This window comes from Cordyceps fumosorosea (assembly GCF_001636725.1).
Source record: "Cordyceps fumosorosea ARSEF 2679 chromosome Unknown scaffold_45, whole genome shotgun sequence".
Classification (NCBI taxonomy): domain Eukaryota; kingdom Fungi; phylum Ascomycota; class Sordariomycetes; order Hypocreales; family Cordycipitaceae; genus Cordyceps; species Cordyceps fumosorosea.
This window is the reverse complement of record NW_017387345.1, coordinates 53,402-79,534: the sequence shown is the minus strand read 5'-3', so window position 1 is coordinate 79,534 and position 26,133 is coordinate 53,402. Positions and strand designations below refer to the sequence as shown.

General features: G+C 52.7%; 9 protein-coding genes across 9 annotated transcripts; 4 read left to right on the top strand and 5 right to left on the bottom strand.

Annotated features, from left to right (window-relative positions):
- Positions 1 to 884: 884 nt before the first annotated feature.
- On the bottom strand, positions 885 to 1,802 carry ISF_09301 (Beta-lactamase-like protein; the record flags this gene model as incomplete). Its single annotated transcript, XM_018852904.1, has 1 exon — positions 885 to 1,802. One exon carries the CDS (start codon positions 1,800 to 1,802, stop codon positions 885 to 887), a length of 918 nt encoding a protein of 305 aa, XP_018699914.1.
- A 975-nt stretch (positions 1,803 to 2,777) lies between these two features.
- Positions 2,778 to 3,754, top strand: ISF_09300 (class II aldolase/adducin domain protein; the record flags this gene model as incomplete). The annotated part of the gene is made up of 3 exons (XM_018852903.1): positions 2,778 to 2,990; positions 3,055 to 3,214; positions 3,276 to 3,754. 3 exons carry the CDS (start codon positions 2,778 to 2,780, stop codon positions 3,752 to 3,754), a joined length of 852 nt encoding a protein of 283 aa, XP_018699913.1.
- A 1,409-nt stretch (positions 3,755 to 5,163) lies between these two features.
- ISF_09299 (hypothetical protein) lies at positions 5,164 to 5,659 on the top strand (the record flags this gene model as incomplete). The annotated part of the gene is made up of 3 exons (XM_018852902.1): positions 5,164 to 5,345; positions 5,421 to 5,538; positions 5,612 to 5,659. The coding sequence occupies 3 exons, from the start codon at positions 5,164 to 5,166 to the stop codon at positions 5,657 to 5,659; spliced, it is 348 nt and encodes a 115-aa protein (XP_018699912.1).
- Positions 5,660 to 9,196: 3,537 nt separating this feature from the next.
- Positions 9,197 to 10,039, bottom strand: ISF_09298 (Regulator of chromosome condensation/beta-lactamase-inhibitor protein II; the record flags this gene model as incomplete). The annotated part of the gene is made up of 3 exons (XM_018852901.1): positions 9,197 to 9,216; positions 9,284 to 9,922; positions 9,988 to 10,039. The coding sequence occupies 3 exons, from the start codon at positions 10,037 to 10,039 to the stop codon at positions 9,197 to 9,199; spliced, it is 711 nt and encodes a 236-aa protein (XP_018699911.1).
- A 3,645-nt stretch (positions 10,040 to 13,684) lies between these two features.
- Positions 13,685 to 15,673, top strand: ISF_09297 (Rossmann-like alpha/beta/alpha sandwich fold protein; the record flags this gene model as incomplete). The annotated part of the gene is made up of 1 exon (XM_018852900.1): positions 13,685 to 15,673. One exon carries the CDS (start codon positions 13,685 to 13,687, stop codon positions 15,671 to 15,673), a length of 1,989 nt encoding a protein of 662 aa, XP_018699910.1.
- Positions 15,674 to 16,058: 385 nt separating this feature from the next.
- ISF_09296 (Concanavalin A-like lectin/glucanase) lies at positions 16,059 to 18,270 on the bottom strand (the record flags this gene model as incomplete). The annotated part of the gene is made up of 4 exons (XM_018852899.1): positions 16,059 to 17,428; positions 17,491 to 17,762; positions 17,817 to 18,082; positions 18,145 to 18,270. 4 exons carry the CDS (start codon positions 18,268 to 18,270, stop codon positions 16,059 to 16,061), a joined length of 2,034 nt encoding a protein of 677 aa, XP_018699909.1.
- A 1,872-nt stretch (positions 18,271 to 20,142) lies between these two features.
- Positions 20,143 to 20,916, bottom strand: ISF_09295 (amino acid/polyamine transporter I; the record flags this gene model as incomplete). The annotated part of the gene is made up of 3 exons (XM_018852898.1): positions 20,143 to 20,440; positions 20,547 to 20,789; positions 20,846 to 20,916. The coding sequence occupies 3 exons, from the start codon at positions 20,914 to 20,916 to the stop codon at positions 20,143 to 20,145; spliced, it is 612 nt and encodes a 203-aa protein (XP_018699908.1).
- Positions 20,917 to 21,960: 1,044 nt separating this feature from the next.
- On the top strand, positions 21,961 to 22,593 carry ISF_09294 (hypothetical protein; the record flags this gene model as incomplete). The annotated part of the gene is made up of 2 exons (XM_018852897.1): positions 21,961 to 22,480; positions 22,550 to 22,593. The coding sequence occupies 2 exons, from the start codon at positions 21,961 to 21,963 to the stop codon at positions 22,591 to 22,593; spliced, it is 564 nt and encodes a 187-aa protein (XP_018699907.1).
- A 261-nt stretch (positions 22,594 to 22,854) lies between these two features.
- ISF_09293 (Fungal transcriptional regulatory protein) lies at positions 22,855 to 24,610 on the bottom strand (the record flags this gene model as incomplete). The annotated part of the gene is made up of 3 exons (XM_018852896.1): positions 22,855 to 23,804; positions 23,859 to 24,491; positions 24,586 to 24,610. 3 exons carry the CDS (start codon positions 24,608 to 24,610, stop codon positions 22,855 to 22,857), a joined length of 1,608 nt encoding a protein of 535 aa, XP_018699906.1.
- Positions 24,611 to 26,133: the final 1,523 nt, after the last annotated feature.

The following is a 26,133-nucleotide window of genomic DNA, read 5'->3' as shown; positions in this document are numbered from 1 at the left end:
ATACCATTTGCTGTTTTTTCCAAGACTACACCTGTGTATTATATGTGTGATTGTAAGTTTGTTGGTCATGTACATTCTCAAGTCCATGTACAGCCTCTAGAGCAGCGCGTCACACGCATCACTACCAGAAGCATTCCATCTCATGGCCATGGTACCTGGATAGAAACATGGAGAGAACTTTGAACACCACTTGCCTACCAGACCAAGTAAAGAATCAGGGAGCTGCGAGGAAAGCAGAACGGAGTTTGTCGTGCGCATGCCGCGGAAGGCCTCGGTTTTTCTTGCAAGTATCCTTGCTTGCACCAGGAGGGGTTGAGGGTGCTGCGACCAGCACAGTCCCACATCGCACATATCTTTCGACTCCTTGGTTATTTTCGTAGCGCTCTATGCTTATTTGACAAATGTAAGGTGATATTCTGTTTGCTGCTTTTAAATAAAGACTGTGTCCACGGTGGCATAGTACATCAGGTCAGTCCATATCCTACCGAGTCTCAAATCTCAGCATCAGCGTCCTAGAATACGATGCATGGAACTCAACCTCATACAAACTGCCAGCGCCAATTAATGCTTAACTGTCCGCTGCCGGTGCGAATCCATGCACTGGGCCTGAAATCGCCAGCTTGCGATAACCCACCGCAGCATCCCAGCAGTCATGCATGCGGCTGGCTATTAGACTTGTCGAGGCAATGCATGTGTACCATATGAATGTAAATTATTCATTAGCGAACTCAGATAGTACAGAGATTGGCGACTCAACCCGAGAAAAATCGCGGCTCTCCAAAGATGTACTTGCCGATCCAAATAGCAGTTCATCAAGACAATATCAAATAGAACAACAATGTCCCGAAAGCTGGACAGATGGTTTCTTGATATGCCAACCATCTTCAGAGCACCTCCTCCAACAGCGGATGGGCGGAATGCCCCATGGCACGAACCTGCAGCTGCATGCTCTCCAGCAACCTCGCCTTTACCGCGCTGTCCTCCAAGTCGCGCCCTACAAAACTCCCATGCGCCGCCTCAAACTCGCACCCACGTACCCTCTCCCACATACCCGCCAGCTCGTCCGCCCCCAGCGGTATCATGTTCGGGTAGCTCCACATGAACGAGAACGTGTTCAGCCCCTGCGGCCTCTCCCTCCCCCCGTAGTCGCCGACGCCGGACAGCGTCAGCATGAACGTGTCCGCCACAAAAAGGTGCCTCTCAAAAAGCAGCACCAGCGACCCCGGGAAGTGCCCGCCGACCTTGACCGCCGTCACGCCGGGGAGGATGCTCGTCTCCGGCGCGGTCAGCAGCTGCTGGTGCGCGGGGGAGCGCACGGCGCACCAGGCCGGGGCGTCCTCGGAGGCGAGGTACACGGGGCACGCAAAGGCGCGCGCCCAGACGACGTGCGCGCTGTAAAAGTGCGGGTGGCTGATCACGATGGCCGCGAGGCCGCCGAGGTCTCGGATGCGGGAGACGGCGGCGTCGTCGAGGAGGGTGAGGCAGTCCCAGAGGACGTTGCCGGCGGGCGTGGCGATGAGGGTGGCGCGCTGGCCGATGCCAAAGGAGGGCTCGGTGCGGATGTAGGTGATGCGCGGGTCGCGGGCGTACGGCGTAAAGGTGTTCTGGTACCGCGAGGCCTTGAGCTGCGCGGTGGTGGTGAAGGACTGGCCCGAGGCGGGGACGAATTGTCGGGGGTCGTCGCATATGAAGCAGCTGGTGAGGGCGGCGCGGTCGGAGGTGGGAAATTGGGTGCCACATGCGGTGCAGACCAGCCACTGGTCCGTGGTGGTTGGGTCTTGAGGTTCGCTGGGAGAGGTCATCGCGGGTGTAAGACTGGGCTGTTTGGTCCAAGTTGTAAAAGATGCACGTATTTCCTAGCAGCGAAGGAAGCGACTGTGACAAAAAAAAAGAAGGAGTTCAGCTGATTATTTATAGCACTTTTCCTACATTCTACCAGCTCAGCTCGGTCGCATGGCCGACTTGCCTTACCTAGACGCCACTGATGCGAGCGGCGCTGCACCGTGGCCGGATCGGTACAACGGCCTCTTGCTGGCGCCGTGTAGTCGGAGCTCCGACGCCACAACCTGGATAGAGCGGTCATTTCTGATAATCTCTTCATTACTGACTAATTGATAGAAATTGAGCTGTTTGATCTTTCTGAACCTTCTACCGAGGCTGCAAGGGCGGCTTCGCATAAGGATCGTACCCGGAGCTGGTACACCGATCGCCAACATACATACCTACCTACCCTATAGACTTCTTTGAACTCGCCGAGTTGTTGTCCAGGCTGTCGCAGCGTCTAATTCACCAACTGCATCCCGTATGCGCTGAAACAGAAACTTCGAGCTGGAGAAATGCCTCTTTACGCACGACTTTGTTATGCAATGTTCTGTTGCTTCTTCTCCTGGAAACCGACTTGCTGGCACGCTCCGGGCGTCTTGTCCGTCACGCAGCTCAATAAATACCCTCAGCTCACAATTGCCTAGGTAAATGATCTGGAAATAATTCAAACCGCCTTTGCATCTTCTTTTTAATCCTCCGACATTCTCGACATCCCACACTCAGTGAGGACATCCCCGTTGGGCAATCTCACCGGCCGATCTCTGACCCCGCTTTCCCCGGCTGACAGTCCCCCTGTCCCCTCCGGCCGAGGCTTTCGACAAATCGAGTAGCGCTTATTACCACCATAGTTATCTCCAAGTTTATTACGTGCCATTGCTGACGCTGCAATGGCTACCCCTCACAAGCATCGTCATCATCATTATCCCTCCACCTAAAAAAGTTTTAATCTTGTAATGGCTCCCTCAGTCAACCCCGACAAGGCCGCTGCCCTCGAGGAGAAGAAGTTCCGGTACGACTTCTCCGCAAAGGGTGGCTTTCCGCAGCCTCGCACCTTTGAGGACAAGCGCGAGGAGCGCGAGTACCTCAAGGGCCGGCTCGCAGCCGCCTTTCGCATCTTTGCCAAGTACGGCCTCAACGAGGGCGTTGCCGGCCACATCACTCTCCGGGTAAGAGTTCCGCGGGCTGGTGGTATTCTACTCACGATCATGACTGACGCTTGGATGAGATCAGGATCCCGTCGAGCCGGACACGTTTTGGGTGAACCCTCTCGGCGTCTCGTTTGCGCTGATTAAGCGATCGGACCTTGTGCGCCTCGACGACGAGGGCAAGGTCATCGACCACGGCGACTGCAAGCTGGTGAACCAATCTGCGTTTCTCATCCACGCCGCCGGTAAGTCAATGCCACCAAGATCCTCAAACCACTCCACGGGACGCTAAGGCTGTGATTCTAGTCCACCGCGCGCGCCCGGACGTCATCTGCGCCGCCCACGCGCACTCCTTCTACGGGCGGACCTTTTCCGGCCTCGGCCTGCCCCTCGCCTTCATCTCGCAGGATGCCTGCACCTTTTACAACGACATCGCCCTGTACGACCAGTTCGACGGCATCGTCCTCGGCGGCAAGGAAGGGGACGCCATCGCGGAGGCCATCGGCGGCAAGAAGGCGGCGATCCTGCGCAACCACGGCCTGCTGACGGCGGGCGCGTCCATCGAGGCGGCCGTCTTCTGGTTCGTCGCGCTGGAGAGCCTGTGCCACTCGCAGCTGGTGGCGATGGCGGCGTGCGCGCACCCGGGGACGACGCTCAAGGAGGTCGGGCATGACGAGGCGCAGGAGACGTTTGAGACGCTCGGGCAGCACGTCACGGCGTGGTTCAGCGCGAAGCCCATGTTTGACCTGATTGCGCACGAGACGAAGGAGGACTACCTGGAGTAGGCGAGGGGGGGGGAAATCGGGATGCGGAATTTAGCCGAGTCTTGTCGTCTGTTCTACACAGCGCGAAGGAGATGTGCTTGGTAATGCGTGATGAAAAGTAGTATATCCACTTGAATACGAATTTGACTATTTAATGAGCCTATGGCATTTTCGCGGCTGGCCTTGGCAGTTTTGGCGCGGCTGAAAACCAAATTGATCCATTGACAAACTGGATATTGTGGCTGGATGAGGCTGGCCCTGCTTTCCAAAACTCTCCGAAGATTGAGCTTGGAGCTCACCGCTATTAACGTTGGTAGCCTTACAGCGGAGTTGCAGAGTGCAGAGGTCAGATGTGCAGAGGTGCAGAGGTGCAGAGGTGCCGTGAGCTATTAGACGTTTCCTGGACACTGGCTGAACACATGTGTACATGAGCTTTTATTGTTAGAATTGTAGCTCTGAGCTATTGTTATCTGCCCTTTCAGCCACCATTCATTTGGGCAGCTCATTAATCCCTTTAATTATGACCAATAATGGGCGGCCACGGGCCCTAGCGAGCGAGTTGTTGATGAGCGCCACCGCTCGGTCCGTCGCTACCAGCCCTGTATGTCGGAAAGGAAAGAGAAAAACATAAATAAAAAAGAGGCTGAATACCAATGGACGTGTCAGGTCCGAGATGGCGTGGCGGCCATTGTTTCCATTTTTCCATTCCCGCCCAATGCCTATCTAGCCTACCTGCAGCGCGGGCCGCTTTGGGCGCCCATTGTATGCATTGTCTGGCGTAAACGAGCCTGTCACGATGACCTGTTGGTGCCAGATGCACAACAATGGCTTCCGCCATCTCCGCAGCATGTTACCGAGAGCTGAGTCGCAAACACAGACTATTGATTGACTCTCCACTAGCCGCCGCCAGTCGACCCCCCCAGTCCATGGCCCAGCTGAGAAGCCTCAAGCGTTGCTAACAAGGGTCTGGCTACTGTGGCTAGAGCATGTCCCCTGCCAACGGGGTTCAGTCTTGCCTGTTCTAGACTTGTGAGCCTCAATGCATGCGGGTGCCACCTGTTGGGCGACAACACGCCCATGGCTTGAAGCTGAGCCTATGGATTGGTTTGACGAGATTGGTAAACATGCGATACTCTAAATGTTATGTCCTTGTTTGGGCTAACAGGCGCGACCACTTCGAATTTGGTTAGTCTTGCAGGGACCGCAAGACGACGATGCTGGCGAGGCCGTGTAAATGATGTTAGTCCGTGTAAATGCTGGCAAGTCTGTGTCGAAACTGGTGGATAGCAACGAGTTATCAAACTATATATATCCGTGCTTCCCAGCTCAGGAATCATGATCAGTTCTCATCACCAACCACTCCAGCTTCACTCTACCTCTTCGAAACCAAAATCCAACACCCAAATACCTCAACACCACCCATCACAGCCATGGCTCGCCTTCTCGGACTCGTCGCCTTCGCCGCCGCCGCCATCGCCACCGGCACCGGCCAGTGCGACTCGGACAACTGCGCCCGCGCCGTCACCGGCACCCGTCGCGGCGACGCCTTCTTCACCGCCGCCCAGGGCGACTGCAGCCGCTTCATGCAAAAGACCATTACCGCTCCCGCCGTGTAAGAGATGCCGACCCTACCAGAATGCGCTCTTTCCTTTCCAGCTTCATTAGCTAACGCTCTGTCTTCTTCTAGCACCGTCACCTCCACCGTCGCCCCTCCGTGGTACGCCACGGCCTGCTCTGGCACCGTCCGCTATGCTAGCGCCTGCTCCTGCTGGGGCATCCCTGGCGATGCCGTTACCGTCACTCCGGTAAGTGCCCGTTGTTCTGGATTCCCACATTGACGGGCTGTTGAGGGTTTTTTTTTACTCACGGGTTTCATAGACCACCACCATCACGACCACTATCGACGCCGCCCCTACTACTATCTAAGCTGGGGGCTGGTCGAGACGGCTTCCCTGCCAACATGATGCGAAATGACGAAAGCGAGCTATGATTATAAGGACTACCTTTAAAAAAATACTAGAATAATACTATCTTACTAAATCAATGCATATTCCTACTGAGTCAAGATGTTCGTGCTTTTCATCTAGATGTTCTGGATCTGGTGGCTGGCAACTTACCGACACGCCCAGACCCGATTCTCGGTAAGATTAACCTCTGTCAGCTCGCACGTGTCATGCCAGCTCTTGTCGTTGCCACTTTTGATAGGATTTCGAAGTATATCCATGCCGCTCTTCTCTCGTTCATGCAACCCCCACCTCTCTTGTCTACCATCTCGCAAGGCGACGAACCGGGGCTCCGATCATAATCCCATGAACTATACACCGGGCATGCATTATAGCTTCTTTTACACAATAATTGCCTGATATTTTGCGTCCAGGGGCCGTTGTATCAAAATCTCAAGCAATATTAATAGAAACACCTGAAGCGACATTGAGTCTCAATTGCCACTTCCCCAAGAAATTGTGTTCCAGCTTTATATGTTCATTTACATGACCACAGCCCTTAAGCAGGCCTAGGCAGTGAGCACGGAGGATCTGAAGCATAGGATCGGTGTTGCTATCAGAGCTACCGGATCTCACAAATTGAGCTTCCTCAATTTTTGCCGGGTCATTGCTTCAAGACCCTGTTGACATGCAGGCAAAATACTCCACATATTGAGGGTTGATGTCCACATGCCTATCGCTAGTTTCGCGTACCAAGGTTTGCAGTTGTCTGTTGGCCAGTTGCTATGAATCTCCTGGTTTTCCGGACAACGACATCGTTCAAACTTCTCCTTGAGCCGTGCGAGGGTTTGTTGCTAGGGACCACAACGCCAATCGCCGCCTAAATTAGTACCCATTTGTTGCAGCCATATGTCGGCCTTTTGCAGCGCTACTTGCTCTAGAGTGTCTATAAGGTAGTCGAATGGTTGATGCTGGCCGTTCTCCTGTTGGTCCGCGAGGTAACAGTCTTCTGTTGTGAAAGCTGTGGGTCGATCGACTCAATTGGCCCATGTTGGTTGGATTCATCCATAGACTGTCGTTGAGCGACTAGCGTTTCCCACTGCTCTTCAACAGATGATGCAATTGATGACTCCTATAGGGAAATGACGTCAATCGGTAGTTCTGCTTGGTGTGGTTCTTGCGAGGTTGAGATTCTCTTAGTTCTTTGAGTTATGCCGCCTTGGTATCCGACAGGTCTTTGGGTAGCTACTTGTGTGGGAGCCTGGTTAACACGGGTGCGCTGCTCCAGGCCGGATATATCTTGTATCTGCTAGATTATTATCTTGGTTATGCTTTCCTTCATTGGTACGTGCCAATAAATACTACGGGCCTCCTTGGCCTGCTCAACCCTGCATAATTCCTTTCGTCTCGCCGGGCAGGCAGTGGCCATCTTTGCATACTGCACATCGAAGATTGCATTCCCCATCCCCCGATGCTTACACTGTCTTGTCCCATGCTTCTCAGCGCAATAGCCACATGCTTGAGGTGCATGACATTGAGTGCCGGTGTAGCCGTAATTGTATCTGCGGAAGCATTGCGTCACTCTACAGGAGCGGTCAGACAGTTGGCACTAGTGTACTTGTCTATTCTATATCATACTGGTATGTATTATAGCATTGGCCTTTGGGGGTTTCTGTAAAAGTTTCACTGGGTTTGAAGCGACTCTGTTATCTTGCAGAAAATTTGGGTGAAAAAGATAATTAGGCCGTTGTACGAACGTGACTCGCACCCTGGCTGCCCTAGCCCTGCATATGAAGCACCCATCAAGACAACGACTCTTACCATCGCTTATTCTTCTTCTCACACAAATATCCTCCGTCCCTGTTGTAGAAACACGATGCCATCTGCACCTCCAGCAAGGAGATTGCCCGCAATCTCCGAAGCGTTCAGCAAAAACATGACCAGTATTCAGCCAAATACCACGAGGCTGCGGGGTTCGTCGACTCTTGGACTAGAAAATCCAATGAGATACAGCGCCAATCGAGCATGAAGAACGAATTTGCCGTGGGGCTTTTGCAAGATCCCGCCGATGTAAGTTTTTCAACCTTCCAAGTAGTCGCTACCACGGTGACGCTCTCGTTTCCGACTATCCGGGATTGTTCTTAAGGCTTCACTCTTACCGTCTATTCGCATTGATAATAAATCCATGGTTCGGGAATAAGAGCACGCCAGATCGATGGCTCAGACCTGGATTAAACCTATGGAAAGGCACGCCAACACTCTGAGGCAAGTTGAGAAAGACATGAACGCCATTAAGCGTCATGTTATAGAATGTGAGGCAATGGGCTACGTGTAAGTTAAGCTATTCTTTCCTAGATAAGCTACAGTGATAATTGTTGATTTAATAGGTTTCCCTAGATTTCCTCAGGAGATTGCTCAAATGATCGCTGCCTAGAACTACCGTCGTCATTTCCTAGAGGAAGATGAAGACTATTAAGGTGTTCCGACTAGGTTTTATATACTGGAAACTGTCACTAAGGGGCTCAGTTAGGGGCTGGATGCTTAGCTATGTGCTTGGGCCGGGTATTGTTGGGAGTATAGGTGTGAGGTTACGGGTGCCTGTCTACAAAATTAAACTACTTCAGACTCTGGTGGACAAAGGAGCTGAGAAAAGCGAGCAGGAGATATCATATGTACAACAATGGGCTACTTGTTGTTAACAGGCCCAGCAACAATAGAGAACTGACCACCAGCACCGGCCCATGTGATGGCCGTATCCTTACTATAGTTGCGTTTGACCTGTCGTGCAACATCCACATCGCGATACGATCCAAGTCCAAGTTGACCCGACGACCCGAATCCTGTAGCATATGCGGTGCCGTCTTTGCCAACGAAGATCGTGTGGTCAGTGCCACAAGCAACATGAGTAACTTCCCCAATGCTTGGGATGACAGTCGGGTGAAGACAAATGCGTGGCTTGTCACGCTCGTCATATCGGATCATGTCTTTGTTCTCGAGTTGCTCTGTGGTAAAATTGATACCCAGTTGTCCGCCATCCATTCGGCCCCAAACTAAGCATTCGCCGTCAATTGTCACTGCAGCAGAGTGGTGAGCGCCGCCATCAATAACGGTGACGCCCTTGCCGCTTAAGCCAGGTATCTTCATTGGGTATGGCATGACGGTCAAGTCACTACCAGCTTCCTTTGCATAGCCAGCTTCGCCAAAGCTATTCAGTCCCCAGCCCCATACATTATCGTCATGATCAATGGCAAAGGAGTGGTACTCTCCGGATGCGATATATTTGGCTCGTCCGCGGCAGACTTCGACCAGGCGAGGCTTCAAATGCTCTTGGTGGCGGCCGAAGAGGCGACGGCCAAGTTGATTTTGTTCATGAGCGCCCCATCCCCATACGGATCCCTTGGCATCGAGAGCTAATGCGTGGTTCGCCCCGCAGGTGATTTGTATGATATTTGTTAGACCAACGATGCAAGCGGGTGTTTTCTGCTTCTCTATGAGTTGTCCTTGGGAATTATACCCAAACTCATTGTCGCCCGAGGCGTTCTAGTTTAGTATAAGGTATTAAGAGCTGAAAGCCAAGCATTATGTGGTAAACCTACCCGAAACGTACCCCATCCATAGACGAGGCCATGGCTGGTAAGCGCGAAGCTGCAGCTATCGCCTGCTGCAACCTGGACAAGTTTAGTGCCCGGGGGAAAGCTGGTGGAGGGGATCGTAGCAGGAATGGACTCGTGCGGGTTCAGCTCGCCTTCATCCTCATCGCTCGAGTCTTTGTCTTCATCCCGATACACGCCGTCCCACTCCGTATCCCGTCCCAAGGCCCAGTTGTCGTTGACACCCCAGGTGACAATCTCGTTGTCCGACGTCAGGACAACGGTGTGCATGCCCCCGCATGCAACTTGAACGACCCGGGGTTTCGATGATGAACGGCTGCTAGCATCGAAATACGGGTTGACGCAAGGAGTGAGGGCTTCCGTTGTGTTGGGTCCGAGGCCAAGCTCGCAGTTCTCGCCGTTGCCAAAGGGGAAGATCAAGAGGGCTTGAGTAGGTGCTTCATTCAGAGGGGGGGCTGATCGAGGGGCATCAGAATCGGTCTGAGTATCTTCCAGCACAGTTTTATTTCTCTTCAATGGACGCTCCCTACTGGCCTCTGGAGCTTTCTTCCGTTTGCTAGACTGAAGTTGGATAGGCGTCGTGCCGTTAGGCAGATTGTCGGCCGGGTAGTCGGAGGTGGACGTCGAAGTTTTCGCTAAAAGAAAGCGTAGTGAGTAGAGGCAGCGCGCAAAAAGGTGGCAAGATGGGTTGCATACTTACTCGACTCGACTTTATTTTTGGTGGCAGCCGCTTGCTTTTTGGAGGTTTCCATGATGGGCTTCTTACGCACCTTCGCCGCCAATTTGGTGGCTGTCGGCGCCTTCGCCAAGGAACTTTTGGGGTACATTGCCGTGGGATGGCTTACAATTTCATGCGCGTGAAATTTCAGAGTTGAAGGTTGAAATGGACGGGGCGGAAGGAGTTTTTGTATCGCGACGTGTGTTAGGAGGAGGACAACTGTGAATTGTAGATACCATTCGAGTAAAGTGGGGCGGCGAGTAAAAAGGCTGCAACCGAAAACCGGAATTTGTAGAAGGGAATTGTCGAGGAACGTGGAAACAGCTGGAGCCGTGACTTATTATACCAAAATCCAAGGCCACGGGCTGTTGTAGGGTTTGACGGGACGCATAATGAGAATACCGACAATTCTTTTAATTTGCAACGAACTACTTTACGATGCTGGGTGCACGCTACAGACAGTAATTATCCAAGCCATAAACACAGCATAAAACTCAAATATAAACATTCAGCGATACTCAGAGTCTTTTAACTATTCTACGGATTTATCCAGCAACACATGTCCCAGGCGAGCCGTCCATGAAATTGCCCACCGTACGCAGAATCACCGCTCGGCGCTCATGATCAGCATAAACTTTTGCCACACGATGCCGGTGGCAAATATACTTGCCCTGGTAGCATCTAGGCGATTCTCTGCATGTGTGCCAGGCTTCTTCTTCCAGCTTTATCATGGCCCTGATGGCGGACGCAAAGGAATAGCTCCCAGGGCTCTGATCGCGGGAGGCATGCGCCGGCCACATGGATTGCGCAAAAGCATCCCACAATCGCTCCTGGAGCATGGCATGAGCCCTGCGCCGAATCGCGGGCTCACGACACCGCTTGGTGGTGAAATGAAGTGCCTTGACCAGCGATGATGCAAGGCGAGGCCCATGTGTGGCGGCAACACAACTTGGAGCAGTGCTGCAGGTCTCTGCTTCGAGAAGCAGCATGGCCTGATTAAAGTCGTCCTCGAACTCATCCCACCAAGTTTCGTCTCTAAAGTCATTAGGGCTCCCTAAGTGCACTGTCAGTTGTATATGGACCAGTATACCCTGCACGTCAAGGGCTACACGATGCATGTCTCGAGGCGGTAGTTGGGTTTCGAGTTGGGAAAATCGTTTTTTCCAATTCTCAAACTGCTGGCGGTATTTTCGACGTAAGACATGCGCCTCCCTTAGCTCTTCAAGGCTTGGACGAAAGGGCAGCCCCTCAAGCATCGCCTGCAGACTGGTCCACAACATCTCCATTTCAATGCAGGCCTCCGTACTGGACATGAGTCGCTTGTGCCGCTTCTGCAGAGATTGAAGGCCCTGATGCCATTCCAGAGCTGGCTTGGCTACATTCATCATCTCAGAAGACTGAAAGACACATTCGAGTCTGATGTTCCCAAGTAGTAACTGCGCTGCCAAACCGGGTATGGCACCAGAGCTTCGGAGGCAATCCCAAAACCTCCACTGCCTGATCAATGCACGGCTTTGCAACCAGATGGAAGCAAATGTCTCAAATTCGCCCCGATTCAGGCTGCAGATACCGAAGAGAAAGTTGACCAACAAGATTGTGACTTTGTCCAGCAATGTAAGACAGCGCGAGTTGGTAAGATCAAGAACCCCCCTGATGGAGGCAGAGTGCTGCCGTAAGGATTCCTGAGAAAGAATGGCCGCCACGTCTTGCGTCCTGGGATTGCTTTTTTCGGCGTCTGACCAGAGCCCTGCCGCCACGGCATTGCATGCATGCCAAACCGGTTCCAGGCTGTGTGCGACTTGCGGAATGGAACGGCGCCAGAAGTCTTCATCATACTCATTCCCGCCAATAACAACTACTTGTGCGTAAAAGTACTTGTTTAAAGCCATCTCGATAGATGTCGGCGTACTTTGCGCTATAGTCATTCGGGCAGGTTGCAGCGCCCTGGGTCCCGTGGCCAACACTGCTCGCTCGTCGACACTGTAGCCCAGGCCACTGCACGTTCGGCCTGCCGACACGCATCGCTTACATGTCGGCTTGCACTCGTCGCATTTGATTCGCCTTTCTCTGGTTGTCGATCTGTTAGACGGGTTAAAATGTTGCCTGTAGGGACAAAGCCACAGTACCGACAAGTTTGGCAGCCTGTCCTTGCTCTTGGAGCCCATCGTTTCCGTCGTATCTGTGGACGAGCTACACTGCCATTTCTCCGCGCAACATTTTCAGAAACAAAACTATGCGCAGTTTCTGCAGAATGGGCCAGAACCGACTTGTCTCGAATGGCATGTGGTTGCTTTGAAGCAGAGGCTTCGCCTGCCGTTGAAAGGCACTGGGCGTTGCTGGAAACAGATATCAGAGACTGCATGGGTGCGAGTTCAGCGACTATAGTTGGTAATTCTGGGTCAAGCTGCATAGAATGATCAGTTAAATTACCGTAAGAGATAAAGAGGTCTCGAGACATGAGGCTCTCGAAAGTTTGGTGCTGTGAAGACTAACAGCCGTAGGGGATATGAGTAAGCAACACCTGGATGCGGGGACTTAAAGCGTGCCTGAGGGTGCAATACTCACGGGTACCCGTGCGGATTATGTATGCGCGTCTCCTAGGATAGAAACGTGGGGGCTCCTAAACTAGGGTTCCTTATTATCTAAAAATAGATGTATATATATAATAGAATAATATTGAACATTATAGGTTAGACTAAAAGTTATTAAGGGTATAAAATTATACTTAAAATATAATATATAATCTTTCTATTACTATAATAAGTATAATTTAGTTTATAAAGATAGTATTATATTAAGCCCTTCCACCCTTCCCCTAGGTTTTAGAAAAGGGGCCCCCTTATAGAATAACTTTAGGGAAATCTAGCTAGCTTTAATCATTTAAATAGCCTTTATCTCTAAGGATAAAGAATAAGAGATTAATAATTTTTTTCCTCCTTTAGTTTATTTTTATATTCTTTATAAGTCCTATAGTAATAAGTGAGCCTTAATCTACTTAGTAGCTTAATTCCTGTATAATATTTAATAAATTTTCTTTTTAAAAAGAAAAGTTAAGTTATACTTACTAATACTTATACTACTAATTATACTAGTTTTTCTTAATAATATAATTAAGAATAAATATACTTTTCTAAAAAGATATATTATTTTAATTAAAAGTCCTTTAGTTAATTATAATTAAACTAATAACTCTTTTATCTTTACTAGCTCTAGTCTATTATTAAGTTATTTAGTCTTACTCTAGAGGAGACTTAGGTTTTAAAAGTTATACTACTTAGTAGTGTTTCCTCCTAATTATAGTATGTAAGGGTGCCAGACCTCAGGAATACACAGCTTTGAAGTTGAAGGTTTTAGAGTGGGCACCTGATGCTGAAGCTGCTCTTAAGGGAAAACTCCCCAAGGGTTCTAGTGTGTATTTCGTGCCTGCGACTTTGAGAGCCGAGACTATGTATGGTCAGACCTGCTGTTTTGTTGGACCGAAGGTTAAGTACGGCGTTTTTAAGGTCGAGGATGACGAATATTTCGTTATTACTGATCGACCTGCGCTTAACATGTCGTACCAAGGCGTGTTCAGCGAAAATGGTATGTGAATAAGGTTGCTGAAGTTGTGGGATCGGCTTTTGTTGGAACTCTCGTCAATGCACCGCTTTCGAGACGCAACGAGGTTCGGATTCTTCCTATGGAGTCAGTACTTCCTACCAAGGGCACTGGTATCGTTACCTGCGTTCCATCCGACAGCCCTGACGACTACGCGACTATTATGGATCTCGCAAAGAAAGCGGATTACTACAAGATTAAGAAGGAATGGGTTGACGTCAAGATTATCCCTCTCATCCAAACCCCATCCTACGGAAATCTTAGCGCCAAGTTCTTGGTTGAGAAGCTAAAGATCTCATCTCCTAAGGATACCAAGCAGCTTGCAGAAGCAAAGGAGCTTGTATACAAAGAAGGCTTCTACCAAGGTGTGATGTGCTATGGCGAATTCTCAGGCGACAAAGTCGAAGTGGCCAGACCAAAGGTCAGCCAACAACTGCTGCATTATAGGAATGGATTTGCCTATGCCGAGCCAGAAAGGCAGGTTGTCAGTCGCTCCGGAGATGAGTGCTGTGTTTCTCTTATGGATCAATGGTATCTCGACTATGGAGAGGATTTCTGGAGGAAACAAGCTTTGCAGTATCTGGACAATTGCAACGGCGAAGGACTCAACACATCTTCCCAGGAGACTAAGAACGGATTTGAGTTTGAGGGGGTGCTTAACTGGCTCAACCAATGGGCTTGTGCTCGATCTTACGGTCTTGGCTCAAAGCTTCCCTGGGATCCTCAATTCTTGGTTGAGAGTTTAAGCGATAGTACCATTTACATGGCCTACTACACTATTGCTCATTATCTCCATTCTGACATCTTCGGAAAGAACCCTGGACTGGCTGGTATCAAGCCTGAGCAAATGATTGATAAGGTTTGGGATTATGTATTCGCGCGAGGCGATATCAGTCAAGATATTCTAAAAGAGAGTAACATCTCGAAGGATATCCTTAACTCGATGCGTAGAGCGTTTGAATACTGGTATCCTTTGGACCTCCGAGTATCTGGTAAGGATCTTATTCCTAACCATCTTACTTTCTTCCTCTATATCCATATTGCCCTCTTTCCGCCCCAGTATTGGCCAAAGAGCATTCGTGCTAATGGACACTTGCTGCTTAACAGAGAGAAGATGAGCAAGTCAATTGGAAACATTATGACTCGTAACGACTTAGTCGGCAAATACGGAGCCGATGCTAGTCGAATTGCGTTAGCAGATGCAGGTGATGGGGTTGCTGATGCTAACTTTGAGGAGGATGTCGCTGATACAACTGTCCTGCGTCTCTTTAACTTGCGTGAATGGTGTGAAGAGCAAGTTAAAGACCAAGACAGGCTCCGAACCGGTCCTAAGAACGACTACCTCGACGCTCTCTTCGAAAACGAGATTCACAGACTGGTGCATGAGGCAAAGAAGCATTACGAAGACACTAACTATAAGCTTGCGCTTAAATCCGCCTTTTACGATTTCACCGCCGCCCGCGACTTTTATCGCGAGGCAAGTGTTGCAGCAGAAATCAAGATGCACAAAGATGTCGTTTTCCTATACATTGAGCTGCAAGCACTTATACTCGCTGTCCTCGCGCCGCATTGGTCAGAGTACATCTGGCTCGAGGTCTTGAACAAGCCGGGCACGATCCAAAACGAACTTTACCCAGAAGTGCACCTCCCCAAGGCCTCCCTGACCGCGATTCATGAATACGTCCGCCAGACGTCCTCGAAGATCACGTCTACAGAAGCCGCACAGCAGAAGAAGCACGCGAAGGGCAAAGATATTGGCTACGACCTCAAGAAGCCCAAAAAGCTCACCGTCTTTGTAGCAGACGGATTTCCTGCCTGGCAAGAAAAGTACATTGACCTGGTCAGGGAAGCCTGGAACCCAGAAACGAGGAGTATGGATGATAAGGAGTTGAATGGGAAGATTGCGAAGATGGGCGAGATGAAGAAAGCGATGCGTTTTGTGCATGTGAAGAAGAGGCTGATGGCGGGCGAGAAGCCGAACGTAGTTTTCGAGCGGAAGTTGGCATTCGACGAAATGGCCGTCCTGAGGAATATGATCCCAGGACTGAAAAAAGCGGCGGGTTTGGCGTAGGTGCAAGTTGTGCAGAATGCCGAGTTGGCCGAACCTGGTGCGCCAACATGCAGTTTTGCGAATGTCTCGATTACGTAGTTGGCCGGTTCTAATATTACCTGGTCCGCACTATGATGACATGTAGATTTTAGACCGAGGCCGCGAAGCGCCTATCCGTGACTGATAGAATCAGGTACAGGGATTATGAGTGTATAGAGGTTGAATGAGTTGATTGATGGCTGAAGTTATCCCCTTGTGTTGCTTCCGCTGAACGTTGATCCGTTCCGGATGTGCCCGGAACACCTCCGGTCAACAGTCGGTCAACAGTGACTTGGGCAAGATTACTGACTAGATACAGGAAGAGACTTTGCTGCGCTGATGAAAGTGATCTTGTCAGACCTCCTCCCTAACACACCGAGTTCCCCGGCTGGTCCGCCGTGCACGTCCCGCGACTCACACAATCATCGCTCTGCTTCCCGCACGTCACGTACAGCGACTTGAACCCCCAACCGCCCGACCACAGCGATCTACACTGGTTCCTGCTCCCGTACCCGTACCCGAACCACTTGCCGCTACACCCGCCCTTCTCCCAGTAGCTGATCCGCAGCTGGCCGTCCGGACAGCTGCCCGTGCCGGCCACCTCCAGACTACCCACCGCGCAGTCCGTGTCGATGCAGGTGCCGCCGCCCTGCGCCACCGTGACATCGTTGTGCACCGCGCCGCCGCAGTTGGAGTTGTACCGCGTCTTCAGCGCGAACGAGGCGCGGCAGACCCCCACGGACGGCTCCGGGGCGGCCGCGCAGGTGCCTTTGGCGACGCAGTCATCCTTGGGGTCCGCGCAGGACAGCCACAGCGACTGGAAGTTCCACCCGTCCGACCACAGCCCGCGGCAGGTGCCCCTGCTCGCGTACCCGTACCCGTACCAATCCCCCGCACAATCCTGCCCCTGCCAGTAGCTCAACCTTACCTGGCCGCTCGGGCAGCTGCCCGCCGCAGCGATATCCAAGCTCCCAACACCGCAGTTGGTGTTCAGACACATGCCGCCGCCCGACTGCACGTCCACGGCGTTGTTCGCGCTGCCCGCGCACCCGGTGCTGTAGTGGGGCTTGACGGTAAACGCCGCGGAGGAGCCCCCGGCGTAGGTGAAGCTCGAGACGGTGCCGAGGATGGTCCGGTCGCCGGCGAGCAGGTACGCCTTGTAGCTGCCGGCGGTCATGGAGCTGGAGGGCGTGATGAGCACGGAGCCGGAGCTCTTGCTCGCGTACGCCCAGGCGCTGCTGCCGGACTGCGGCGCCTTGGCGTCGCCGGCGGGCCAGATGCCGATCCAGTTGTCGCCCGAGGCCTGGCTCGTCGCGTAGTTGAACGTAAACGACGGGCTGCTGCCGTCGAGCGACAGCTGGTTCTGGATCACCTCGTTGAAGATGCGAATGTCCTTGATGCCAAAGTAAAAGTTCTTGAACGCCTGCGGGTTCTTGGCGACGTAGTCGACGCAGGTCGCCTCGCCGGTGATGCTCTTGCAGGTTGCGCCGCTCTTGCCGTCCGCCGGCAGCGCGGACCAGAACTGGTCGTTTCCGGGCGGGTTTCCGCAGAATGGGAGGGTGAAGAGGAGCTTCTGGTCGGAAAAGGCAGTCTCCGTGTCGCAGTTGGGCTTCTCGAGCTGCACCGACGGCGTGCCCCAGGAGGAAGTATCGGGCTGCGCGGAGGCAATGTTGCTGGGGGCCGAGCCGATCGGCCAAGTGTAGATTTTGATAAAATCGCTCGTCCATTCTAGGGCCTCTGTGTTCGTGGATTTTTGGTTAGAAGCGGACGAGTGAAGTCCTAGCTGTTTGGAAACTTACGGATGCCGCCCTGGGGAGATCCCCAAATCCCATTCTGGGTTTCTTCGGACTGGCAGCCCTGGTTGGCCCACTGATGAACACCATCCTCAAATGTGTTGTCGCAGTTTCCGGTGAGGACCTGCGCGTTCTGTGAAGACTGGTCCAGGGTGCACTGTCCGATGGCGCTGCTGGGGCCGACGTGAAGCGCGACCTTGTTGTTGGGTGCAAGATGCCAGCCCTCGTAGAGATCGACCTCGCCGGCGGTAGGCCATTGCCCAGTGCCAACCGTCCAGCTAATTCTCGTTAGTCAGGAAGCTTACTGTATCGAATCGCGTGACTTTTCTTACAAGCCCGGCCAGCCACCGCAGACAGGCTGAGGTAGGTGGCTGAACGTCGTGATGACCAGCCCGTGCTTGAACGAGTTCTTGGACGACAGTCGCAGTGTAGGTCGCCCCGGTCCGCTGACTTGTGCCGGTAGCGTGTTCGTGTAGTCCACGCCGAGATATACTTGACCATTCTTTACAGCGGCAAGTCCCTTGTTAATGGCATCCGTCTTGGTCTGGTACGTCACCCATGACCAATTGTCGTCCGGCTGGTCTGTATGCGTGCCGGTCTTGGAAGCTGCCGTTAGTTCTTGAATTCTAGCCTCGTGTCTCTGGCATGCAGCGTACGCACCGTTTGAAAGTCAAATTCGTCAAAGAAGTTGGAGGCGTCGTATGTCTTGGAAAGCGCATAGCTTCGACTCTCAGCCCGGCCGGCAACTGCGAGCGCAGCCGCGACACATGACACCAACGACAGCATCTTTACACTCGAGACGCAGAGCTATCACCGCCTGCAGTTGTGTGGCGTTTGATATGGACTTTTACGGCGTACTGTCACGTTCAACGTTCAGAGAGAAGATGCTTCTCCCGCTTCCGGTAAGGGGGCACGTGCCTGTATATTTACACAGATTTTATTCTTCCCCTGGCGGGTCTAGACACTGGGCTTTACGCCAAATATTGAATAGTGAAGAAGGAACGGTCCTATTGTGGCGCTCGATAGCGTGTTATTGGAACGCAACTATATCCTATTTGTCCTGGGGAGTCGAAGTGGCCGGCGCCGTCAACACGACCAACTCCACCCGCACCCGCTTCCACAGCCTTACTGCGCATGGTAGGCTCGGTGATTGGGTGCTTCGTTGACAAGGACGGTGCTCGTGGAGAAGCAATTCAACATCTTTGATGGAGAGGCCATGTCCAAGGGATTTGAGAAGCTCACGATGGGATTGGGATTCCGCATCAAGACAGGAATTTAGAAGTGCCAACTCCCTCTGAAGCTATGACTCGACTCGTTCTGTTAAACTGGGGAGAGCGTACGAGTATGGAGAACTAGAACACGGGCTGCGCCACGACCAAGGCCTGTTGTTCGGTCTCCGGTCAGCTTGTATGGCTTGTCAACTCGCGCCCAAGCCCCGAGGCACGTAGGATGAGAACGCAGCCGAGGAATCCTTTCAAGTAATATACACCGTCTAATAATAACACACAGAGACATTACCGGTTTGGTGCTCCATAGACCCTGAACAACCGCCAACGACAAGTTACCCCTGGCGCTAGGAAAGGCTAATTTCCACCTGTCAAGCTTGCAGAAAGATGGGGTCACTCACCAGCTCGTATTCATCTCTGAGCAAGTCCTTCGCAACTCCACTTGAACAACAGAACAGATGCGACAATTCCGTATCACACAGTAGGGTAGCGTGAGGATGTTGTCAAACTTGATCAGCTGCCGACGCAACGGGCCGAGTTACCAAAGACCAACACTGGATGAGTGTGGATTCTCATAATGGCCCAGTCCTGGGGCATCAAAGCTTATTACATGCAGATGTTGGGTGGCCGTGTCCGCTTGAATTATCCGCCGAAACGCCAGGCTGATACTCCGCTATTAATAATAGAGCCCTGCCTTATGTACCACAATTGCGAGTACAGTAAGCAGGCACAGGTATAGAACTTTGCATTATTTATAGATGGTCGTCCCATAATAACGCAGAAAGCGCCTAATAAGGGGACTACGCTAGCAGCCCACAACACACAACAGATGATGGTGAAGTTGCTCGAGTGTAGAGATGGTTAATAATAGATCGTCTAGTATTTTATGAATATTCCCGATACTAGAGTTTTCGCTGATCGATTAAGCTCTTGTCCGTCATCCCCAACAGCGCGAGGTCAGTAACGGCGACGGAAGCGACCGTCAATCCGCCGAGCTCGGCAATCGTTACTAGGTAGCAAGTATTGTACATAGATGATGAAACTCGGGACTTAAGAGCCTTTTTTGTACCCTGTTCTTCTGTTTATTTGTTCTTATAGAAAAGAAAGAGCACCAAGTTGGAAGCGCACTCCACAGCCATGCGCACCACCACGTCGCGGCGGTTCTCAGATCGGACAAAGTTGAGTCTAGGCAATCCCTTGCACAATGTTTAAAATACTTTAAGTAGAGCAATGCATCCGTTACCGTAATCAGCTCGGATTCTCAACCGCCCCCACCGCTGGCGCAATCCATAAGTGTGCCGAGTGCTGGCAGCAAGTAGAATCCTTTGTTCGTCTGATGCACCCTTAGAAACCGTCGTCCCCGTACTAAGACGATGATATCGGCGCTGCGTACGATAGACTGAGCAAGATGACGAGGGACGCCACGTATGCGCTAAACGCCACGGTCGGGCCCAAGCAGAACAACCCGAAGCAGACGTTGAACGTAGCAGAATAAGATAAAGTCGACGGGGACATTATGGCATGGCGAGAAATGCTCCAAGAACTCGTCAAAGACGACGTCGCGATCGCGTGCCATGGCAAACAGGCGACTGACGCTGGTGATGCTCGCGCTGAAGCCATTGACGAAGCACCCGCTAACCAGCAAGCCTACTGTGGCTGCGACTGCGCGGCTACTCATCGCGCGCAGAACCATAGCCAAGATGGCAATGTCGCCAGCAGCGTCCAGGATGCTCGCGGGGTCAGCTTGGTAGAAGTAGATTACGAGGAAGGATAGGCCGCACCTCTGCGATTTCAGCATCGAGGAACACGTGTTTTCATGATTGATTACAGACTTACGTGCCTCCGCCGACGACAACCGTATACAGTAACGCTCGGAGCGCGTTGAGTCGCAGGTTCGGCATTTCCTCCGTCGTGTGATACACAACGTCCAACGCAGTGACGGAGAGCACCGACTGCACGAGGCTGAGGAGCCAGGGAGCCCCGTCCGGCCAGTTGGTGTCGTTTCTGAATCCGGCGAAGACGTACTTAGTGTCTGTCTTGGCTGACCTGGCTAGGATAACGATGCTGGTGCCGGCGGCTCTGGAAACGGACCAGTACACTACACGGCAAGCGAGGCATGTATGAGGCAGACGGACAGCAGAAGCCTACGGGCGCCAGTATTCCACTTCCCGAGTATGCTATTCCTCCATATGTTGATCGCCGTCATGACTGTCAAGATGGCGAGGTAGATGCCATACGTGCGTGCCGTCGTGATCTGATACGAGTCGTCGGAGGCGGTGACTATAGCCGCGGAGATGAAAAAAAAAAGGGGAGAAGAAAAGGGGGAAATGGGGTTAAGGAGGGAAAGAGGGAAAGAGGGAAAAAGCAGAGGCCGCTCCCACGTTGACTCGCCGAGGTATGAACTATAAGAGTATGGCTTGTTCCCTTCTATTCCCAACTACTGCAACAACTTCTCACATATACGTTAGCACACGCCATACATACTGTTCTCGGCACCTTTTACCCACTCCTTTTATCAACCGCAAGCATGCTTTCGCGACTTCCACCCACAGATACACTGTGGCGCAAGCAGGTAGAGAAAATGCGCCTTGAAGGCGAAACCCTCTTCAACTAGTCGATTGAATTCAGCCTCGAAGATCGAATTACCCCAGTTCCTCATGTTGCGCGTTATTTATCAAACCAAACCTCGGTTGCAGCTCGATAAGCTTTTCGAACAGGATGCAGTCACGGAAGAAACTTGGGGTACCACTAAGGAATACCTTCACTCTTGCTAGGAATACCTGGCTCATCTCAAGAGTATCTCTTCTAAGAGGGAGGCTCTCGGAGCCTTTGAGATGGCTCGTCTATATCAGAAGCGATCATCGGAGCTCATCAGCGATCTCGGACGAGTCCCAGCGAGAAGTAGACAGTTCGAAGATAACTGTCCAAAGAAGGGTAACCCGCAGCCAGACCCGTGCCGAACAACAAGGCTCCCCGACGCCTAAGCCAAGTGAAGAACTATCGCCGGAGATGGAGAGGCTCAGCTTGCACACGCCTGAACAGCAGCTGGGAGATGGCTCTTCCTCATCAGGTGGTGGTGGAGGAGGCGGAGGAGGAGGAGGAGACGAGCCCAGATACCTGTTTAGCCCTACTTGTGGCACTCCAATTCCCCCCAGCATCGCAGACAAGGTGTACAGGTTCATTGAAGATGAACAGATTGTCAACTTTGCGCTGATACTGCTCTTGGACACTCTCGCACTAATCCCCCCGGATGTGGAAGGGGTTTTGGAGCCCCTACCGCTCTCCCTTTTCCGGGCATGACGGCGCTGCCGAAGTCTACCAAGCTCGTATTGATGGCGTCTTCCGACCAAAGCGCAACCTACCGGGAAACATCATCGTCGTCGAGGTCAAGCCGCCTAGCCGGCACATGAGCGAGATGAATGTCAACATGCAGGAGTCTGCGCCGATGGCAGCCTGGATCGCCGAATATCCGCAGCTTGACAAGCAGATCCCTCCCAAGAGAGCCGCTCTGGGAAAGCGCAAGGGCACGGCGAGCGGGCCTGGGCCACTCCCGGAGCCGGAAGGGATGAATCCGGCGGGAGGGAAGAAGGTGGCGGAAAGGAAGATGCCGACGGCAAAGAAGGAGCCGAGACGCCAATATCGCCGTGTTCTTATTTCGCAGAACCGACGGGAAGTTTTCATCACAATCGGCAGTTATGACGAGGCATACATCGACTATATCAAAAATGTCAACCAGACCGAAGACACGTTCCTTACAATGCAGCGGTATGGTCCGTTTGAAATCGTGGACGCAGCCCATATGGAAAGACTGTCATTTTTTACTTGCCCTTTCTATCCAGGGACGGATCCTCGATTAACAGACCGGCTTGTCTGGCTTGTCTAGCTTGTCTGGCTTGTCTGGCTTGTCTGGCTTGTCTGGCTTGTCTGGCTTGTCCAGCTTATTTAGTTAATCTAGCTTGTTCGGGCTTCCTTGGCCTATTTGGCTTGTCTGTAGGTAGAGGAAATATGCCTTATGATAGAAGCAAGGTTTAGGGACATGGTAGGACGTGTTCGATATATTTGCACATGGTTTGTGATCTTAAATCAAGCGCTACTCCAAAACCCACAGCTAGCCAGCCCAAACGCCAATAACCCCAAATAATATTTACATGATCAGAACCTGCCTCTCCCGCGCCACCACGTCCGTCCAGCTGGTCGTCGCGCTCTTGCTCCAAATGTACCTGAGCGTGTTCAGCGCCACCGGGATGCTGCCGAACCGCGTGTTGGAGAAGAGCCGCTCGAGCCGGCTCGCGAAGAACTCGCGGTGCGCCGGCAGCGTGCTCTCCGCGGCGGCCACGAAGAACGGCCATACCAGCGCATGGCTGCCGTCCCTCTCGAGGTCCATGCCTGTGACGATCTGCCGCATCCGCTCCACCGAGGCTATCGAGGCTTCGGGCGTGACCGTCTTGGAAGCCCTACACTCAAAGATCCGACACGCCTGCTTCATGACCTCGGTGATGGTGTCGGCAAAGGCCCGCTGCTCCGGGGTGTACGGACAGTAGGACATGAAGGCGAGGTGGTCGGTGGACCGTCGCCGCAGAATATCCAGTGCTTTTTCCGGATGTGAGAGTGGAGTTCCGAATACTTCGAACCTGCATTCAATGTTAGCATTAACGATGCGAGAACGCGGAGGAGCAAAGACTTGCATTCGTGTTTGCTGCTGGACGAATTCTTTGACATCGTCTGGCAGCGACTTGTCCGACAAGGCCGCTCGAGAGAGCCGTGATAACAAGTCAAGCAAGTAGACGTAGTTGTTTGACCCTGTGATGGTATCGCCCACCAAGAGGACGAGAATGGTCACCCAGTTGGAGAGCTTGAAGAATTGATCCGGGTTAGGGTTGAGCGCCGACTGTCGCAGTCTCGACAGTACCCGTTGCTGATTGACCTCGGCCTTCATTCGCAGAGACGGCACAGCTTGCGAAAGGTGAAATGCAGACACAACGCTGACGGCCTGCGAAACCATGGGGTCTTGCGTGGCGATGGGGAGGATGATTTGCCGATAGCCGTTGCCGTGGAAGTCGAGAGCGACCATTTTCGACGCGATAAAGTTGGAAACTATCGTGGTAGGTTAGCTTTGCAAGCCAAATTTCTGCGCAGGACTGGGCGTACAATGGTCAAAGAAGAATCTCGAGTCTGAAGATATGCTCTGAATGGTGACATCGGGCCCGCATGACCAGGGATCCCGCTGGACTGACGGCCTGCGCACCACCAAGCGATCTTCAGTCTTTACTTTGCGAGTTGGTGACATGATGTGTTTCCCTTTTATATCCTGGTCGTGTGTCTCGTCCGTCCGCGAGCTGGCCGAGGACGAAGGCGACATCGACGACCGGTACACCGGTGCGTCGGCCAGCGCCGTCGAATCGGGGTCCTCCTCCATCTTGGGCACGACGAGCGCCGCGAGTGGCGTCGCCCTCGGGCTTGAGCCCGGGATCGGCTCCGGATCTACCCATAGATATTGCTTCGAGGACGATGTGCGGGTCGGTATGTTGGTCGCGTCGTTGGTTGCCGATGCGCCGGGCTGGGCAGCGATGTCGCGTTCGGCGGAGCCCTCGCCCTCGCTGGAGCTGGTGATGGCGGCGGTGCTGGCCTTGACCTTGGCAGCGGTGGCCTTCTTGCGCATGTACGGGCTGAAGCGGCACTCGATGCCCTGGCCGGAGCACTTGATGCCCTTCTTGCGACACTTGAAACACTCGGGCTCGGCCTTGTCGCAGATGACGCGTCGCGTGCGACACTCGAGGCAACCTGGGAGCAAGGATGTGAGCCTGATGATGGGATAGAGTTGGGACGAATACGCGGCCCGCGGCCCCGGGGGAGCGGGCGGGTGGGTGGTGCTCACCATTATTCCTCTTGGCAAGCGACATGCTGCTGGGAGGCGGAGCTGAGGAGCTGAGCTCCAATGGCTGGTTTATCGGATTGGGATGGTTGGATGCCACGGCTGGGGAAGCCGGGCGCAGAGGACGTCGCAGGCGGCTGACGAGGGATGCGAAAGGATTGCGATTCTCAACTTGGGGCCCTTTTTTGTCGCTGGCCCGCAATGTCAAAGCTCAAAGCTGTTTCGAGGATGAGATGCAAAGGGATCGGATCGGAAGGCTGAACAGGCTGCAGGCGTTTGGGGGTTGATGCGCATGAGTGCGGGGCAGCTGCCAATCTAGGCCAAGCCAGCACAGCAGTCACTGTTCAGTGGCAACACTACCATGGCAGCTGCTGTATTTGTCATATTAGACATGAACGGGGAAGAAGAATTACAAGGAAGAGTGAGAAGCGACACAGAAATCCTTGGGCTTTTGGTGCGAGAGATTTACGCTCCTTCTGCGGGCACCAGCGTCTGTCAGTATCAGGAGGTTGGGCGATGGGCGTGAATAGCTACTCGGTAAGGAGAGTGAGGAGCCCACGTCAAAGCTGTCGATAGCACGGCCAAGTCTCAGCAAGACAATCAAGCTGCTAAACTTGAAAGCTGATCACAAGAATAGCATTGTCTTGGAAGCAACTGTCTAACTGGCCCCCGGATCTAGGACCTGCCAGAGCCCTGGCATTTGGTCCGGACTCCTCGGTGCCCTTGTCGATATTGCTAATCATCATATTGATACCGACTGGATAACGGTAAGTTGATAAGGACTTATCGCACATCTTCACATGTCTGCCCGTCCCAGGAATCCGGAAACGACAACAACGCACAGATAAGGAGAATTTCTAGAAACACAACTATCGAGATGCAATCTGAATCATCCCGTCCCGCGTCGTCAGGAGATAAGGTTGCGGACAGGGATGGAACGCAGCCGCCCGGTCTCTCAACGGTCCCGAGGCTTGCATCGCGTATCTTGGTACATCGTGCATCGTAGATCTAGATGCGCCTGTTGACTCGCGGAGCGTCCAGGACTCTCAATCGGCCGCATTGTGAGCTGCGGTCCAAGGTCGCTGTCCTAGGGCTGTAACAACCACATTCGTGGCTACCCGTGAGGGGAGCTGTCAAGTCTTGAAGAAAGACGAGGGGCAACCCGCTCCCTCGACAAATCCGTTTCTACTTGTTTACAACGCGAATATTACCATCGCATCCTCACGATGAATGTTCCGAGTTTGCATTTCCCAAGCACCACGCAGTATTGGCACGGCTTACACAACATCGGGCGAACGCGGAAGCACCATTGACCTGCGCGCATCCTTTCATCGGTGGGGGGTGAGAACCCTGGGAAATGCCATGTACGGGGCCGTAAGATGGGCTTTTCCAAAGCTTTGTAATGGCAGTTTGAGGAGTCGACGGAGGGTGTGCGGGGAAAAGGGACACCCACAGAAAGTGAAGCATTGCTGTGCAAAAGTGATGGCTTCCCGGTCTGTGCCGAAGAGCTGGCCACAGGAAATACCACGCAATCCGCCACCCACCCCCCCC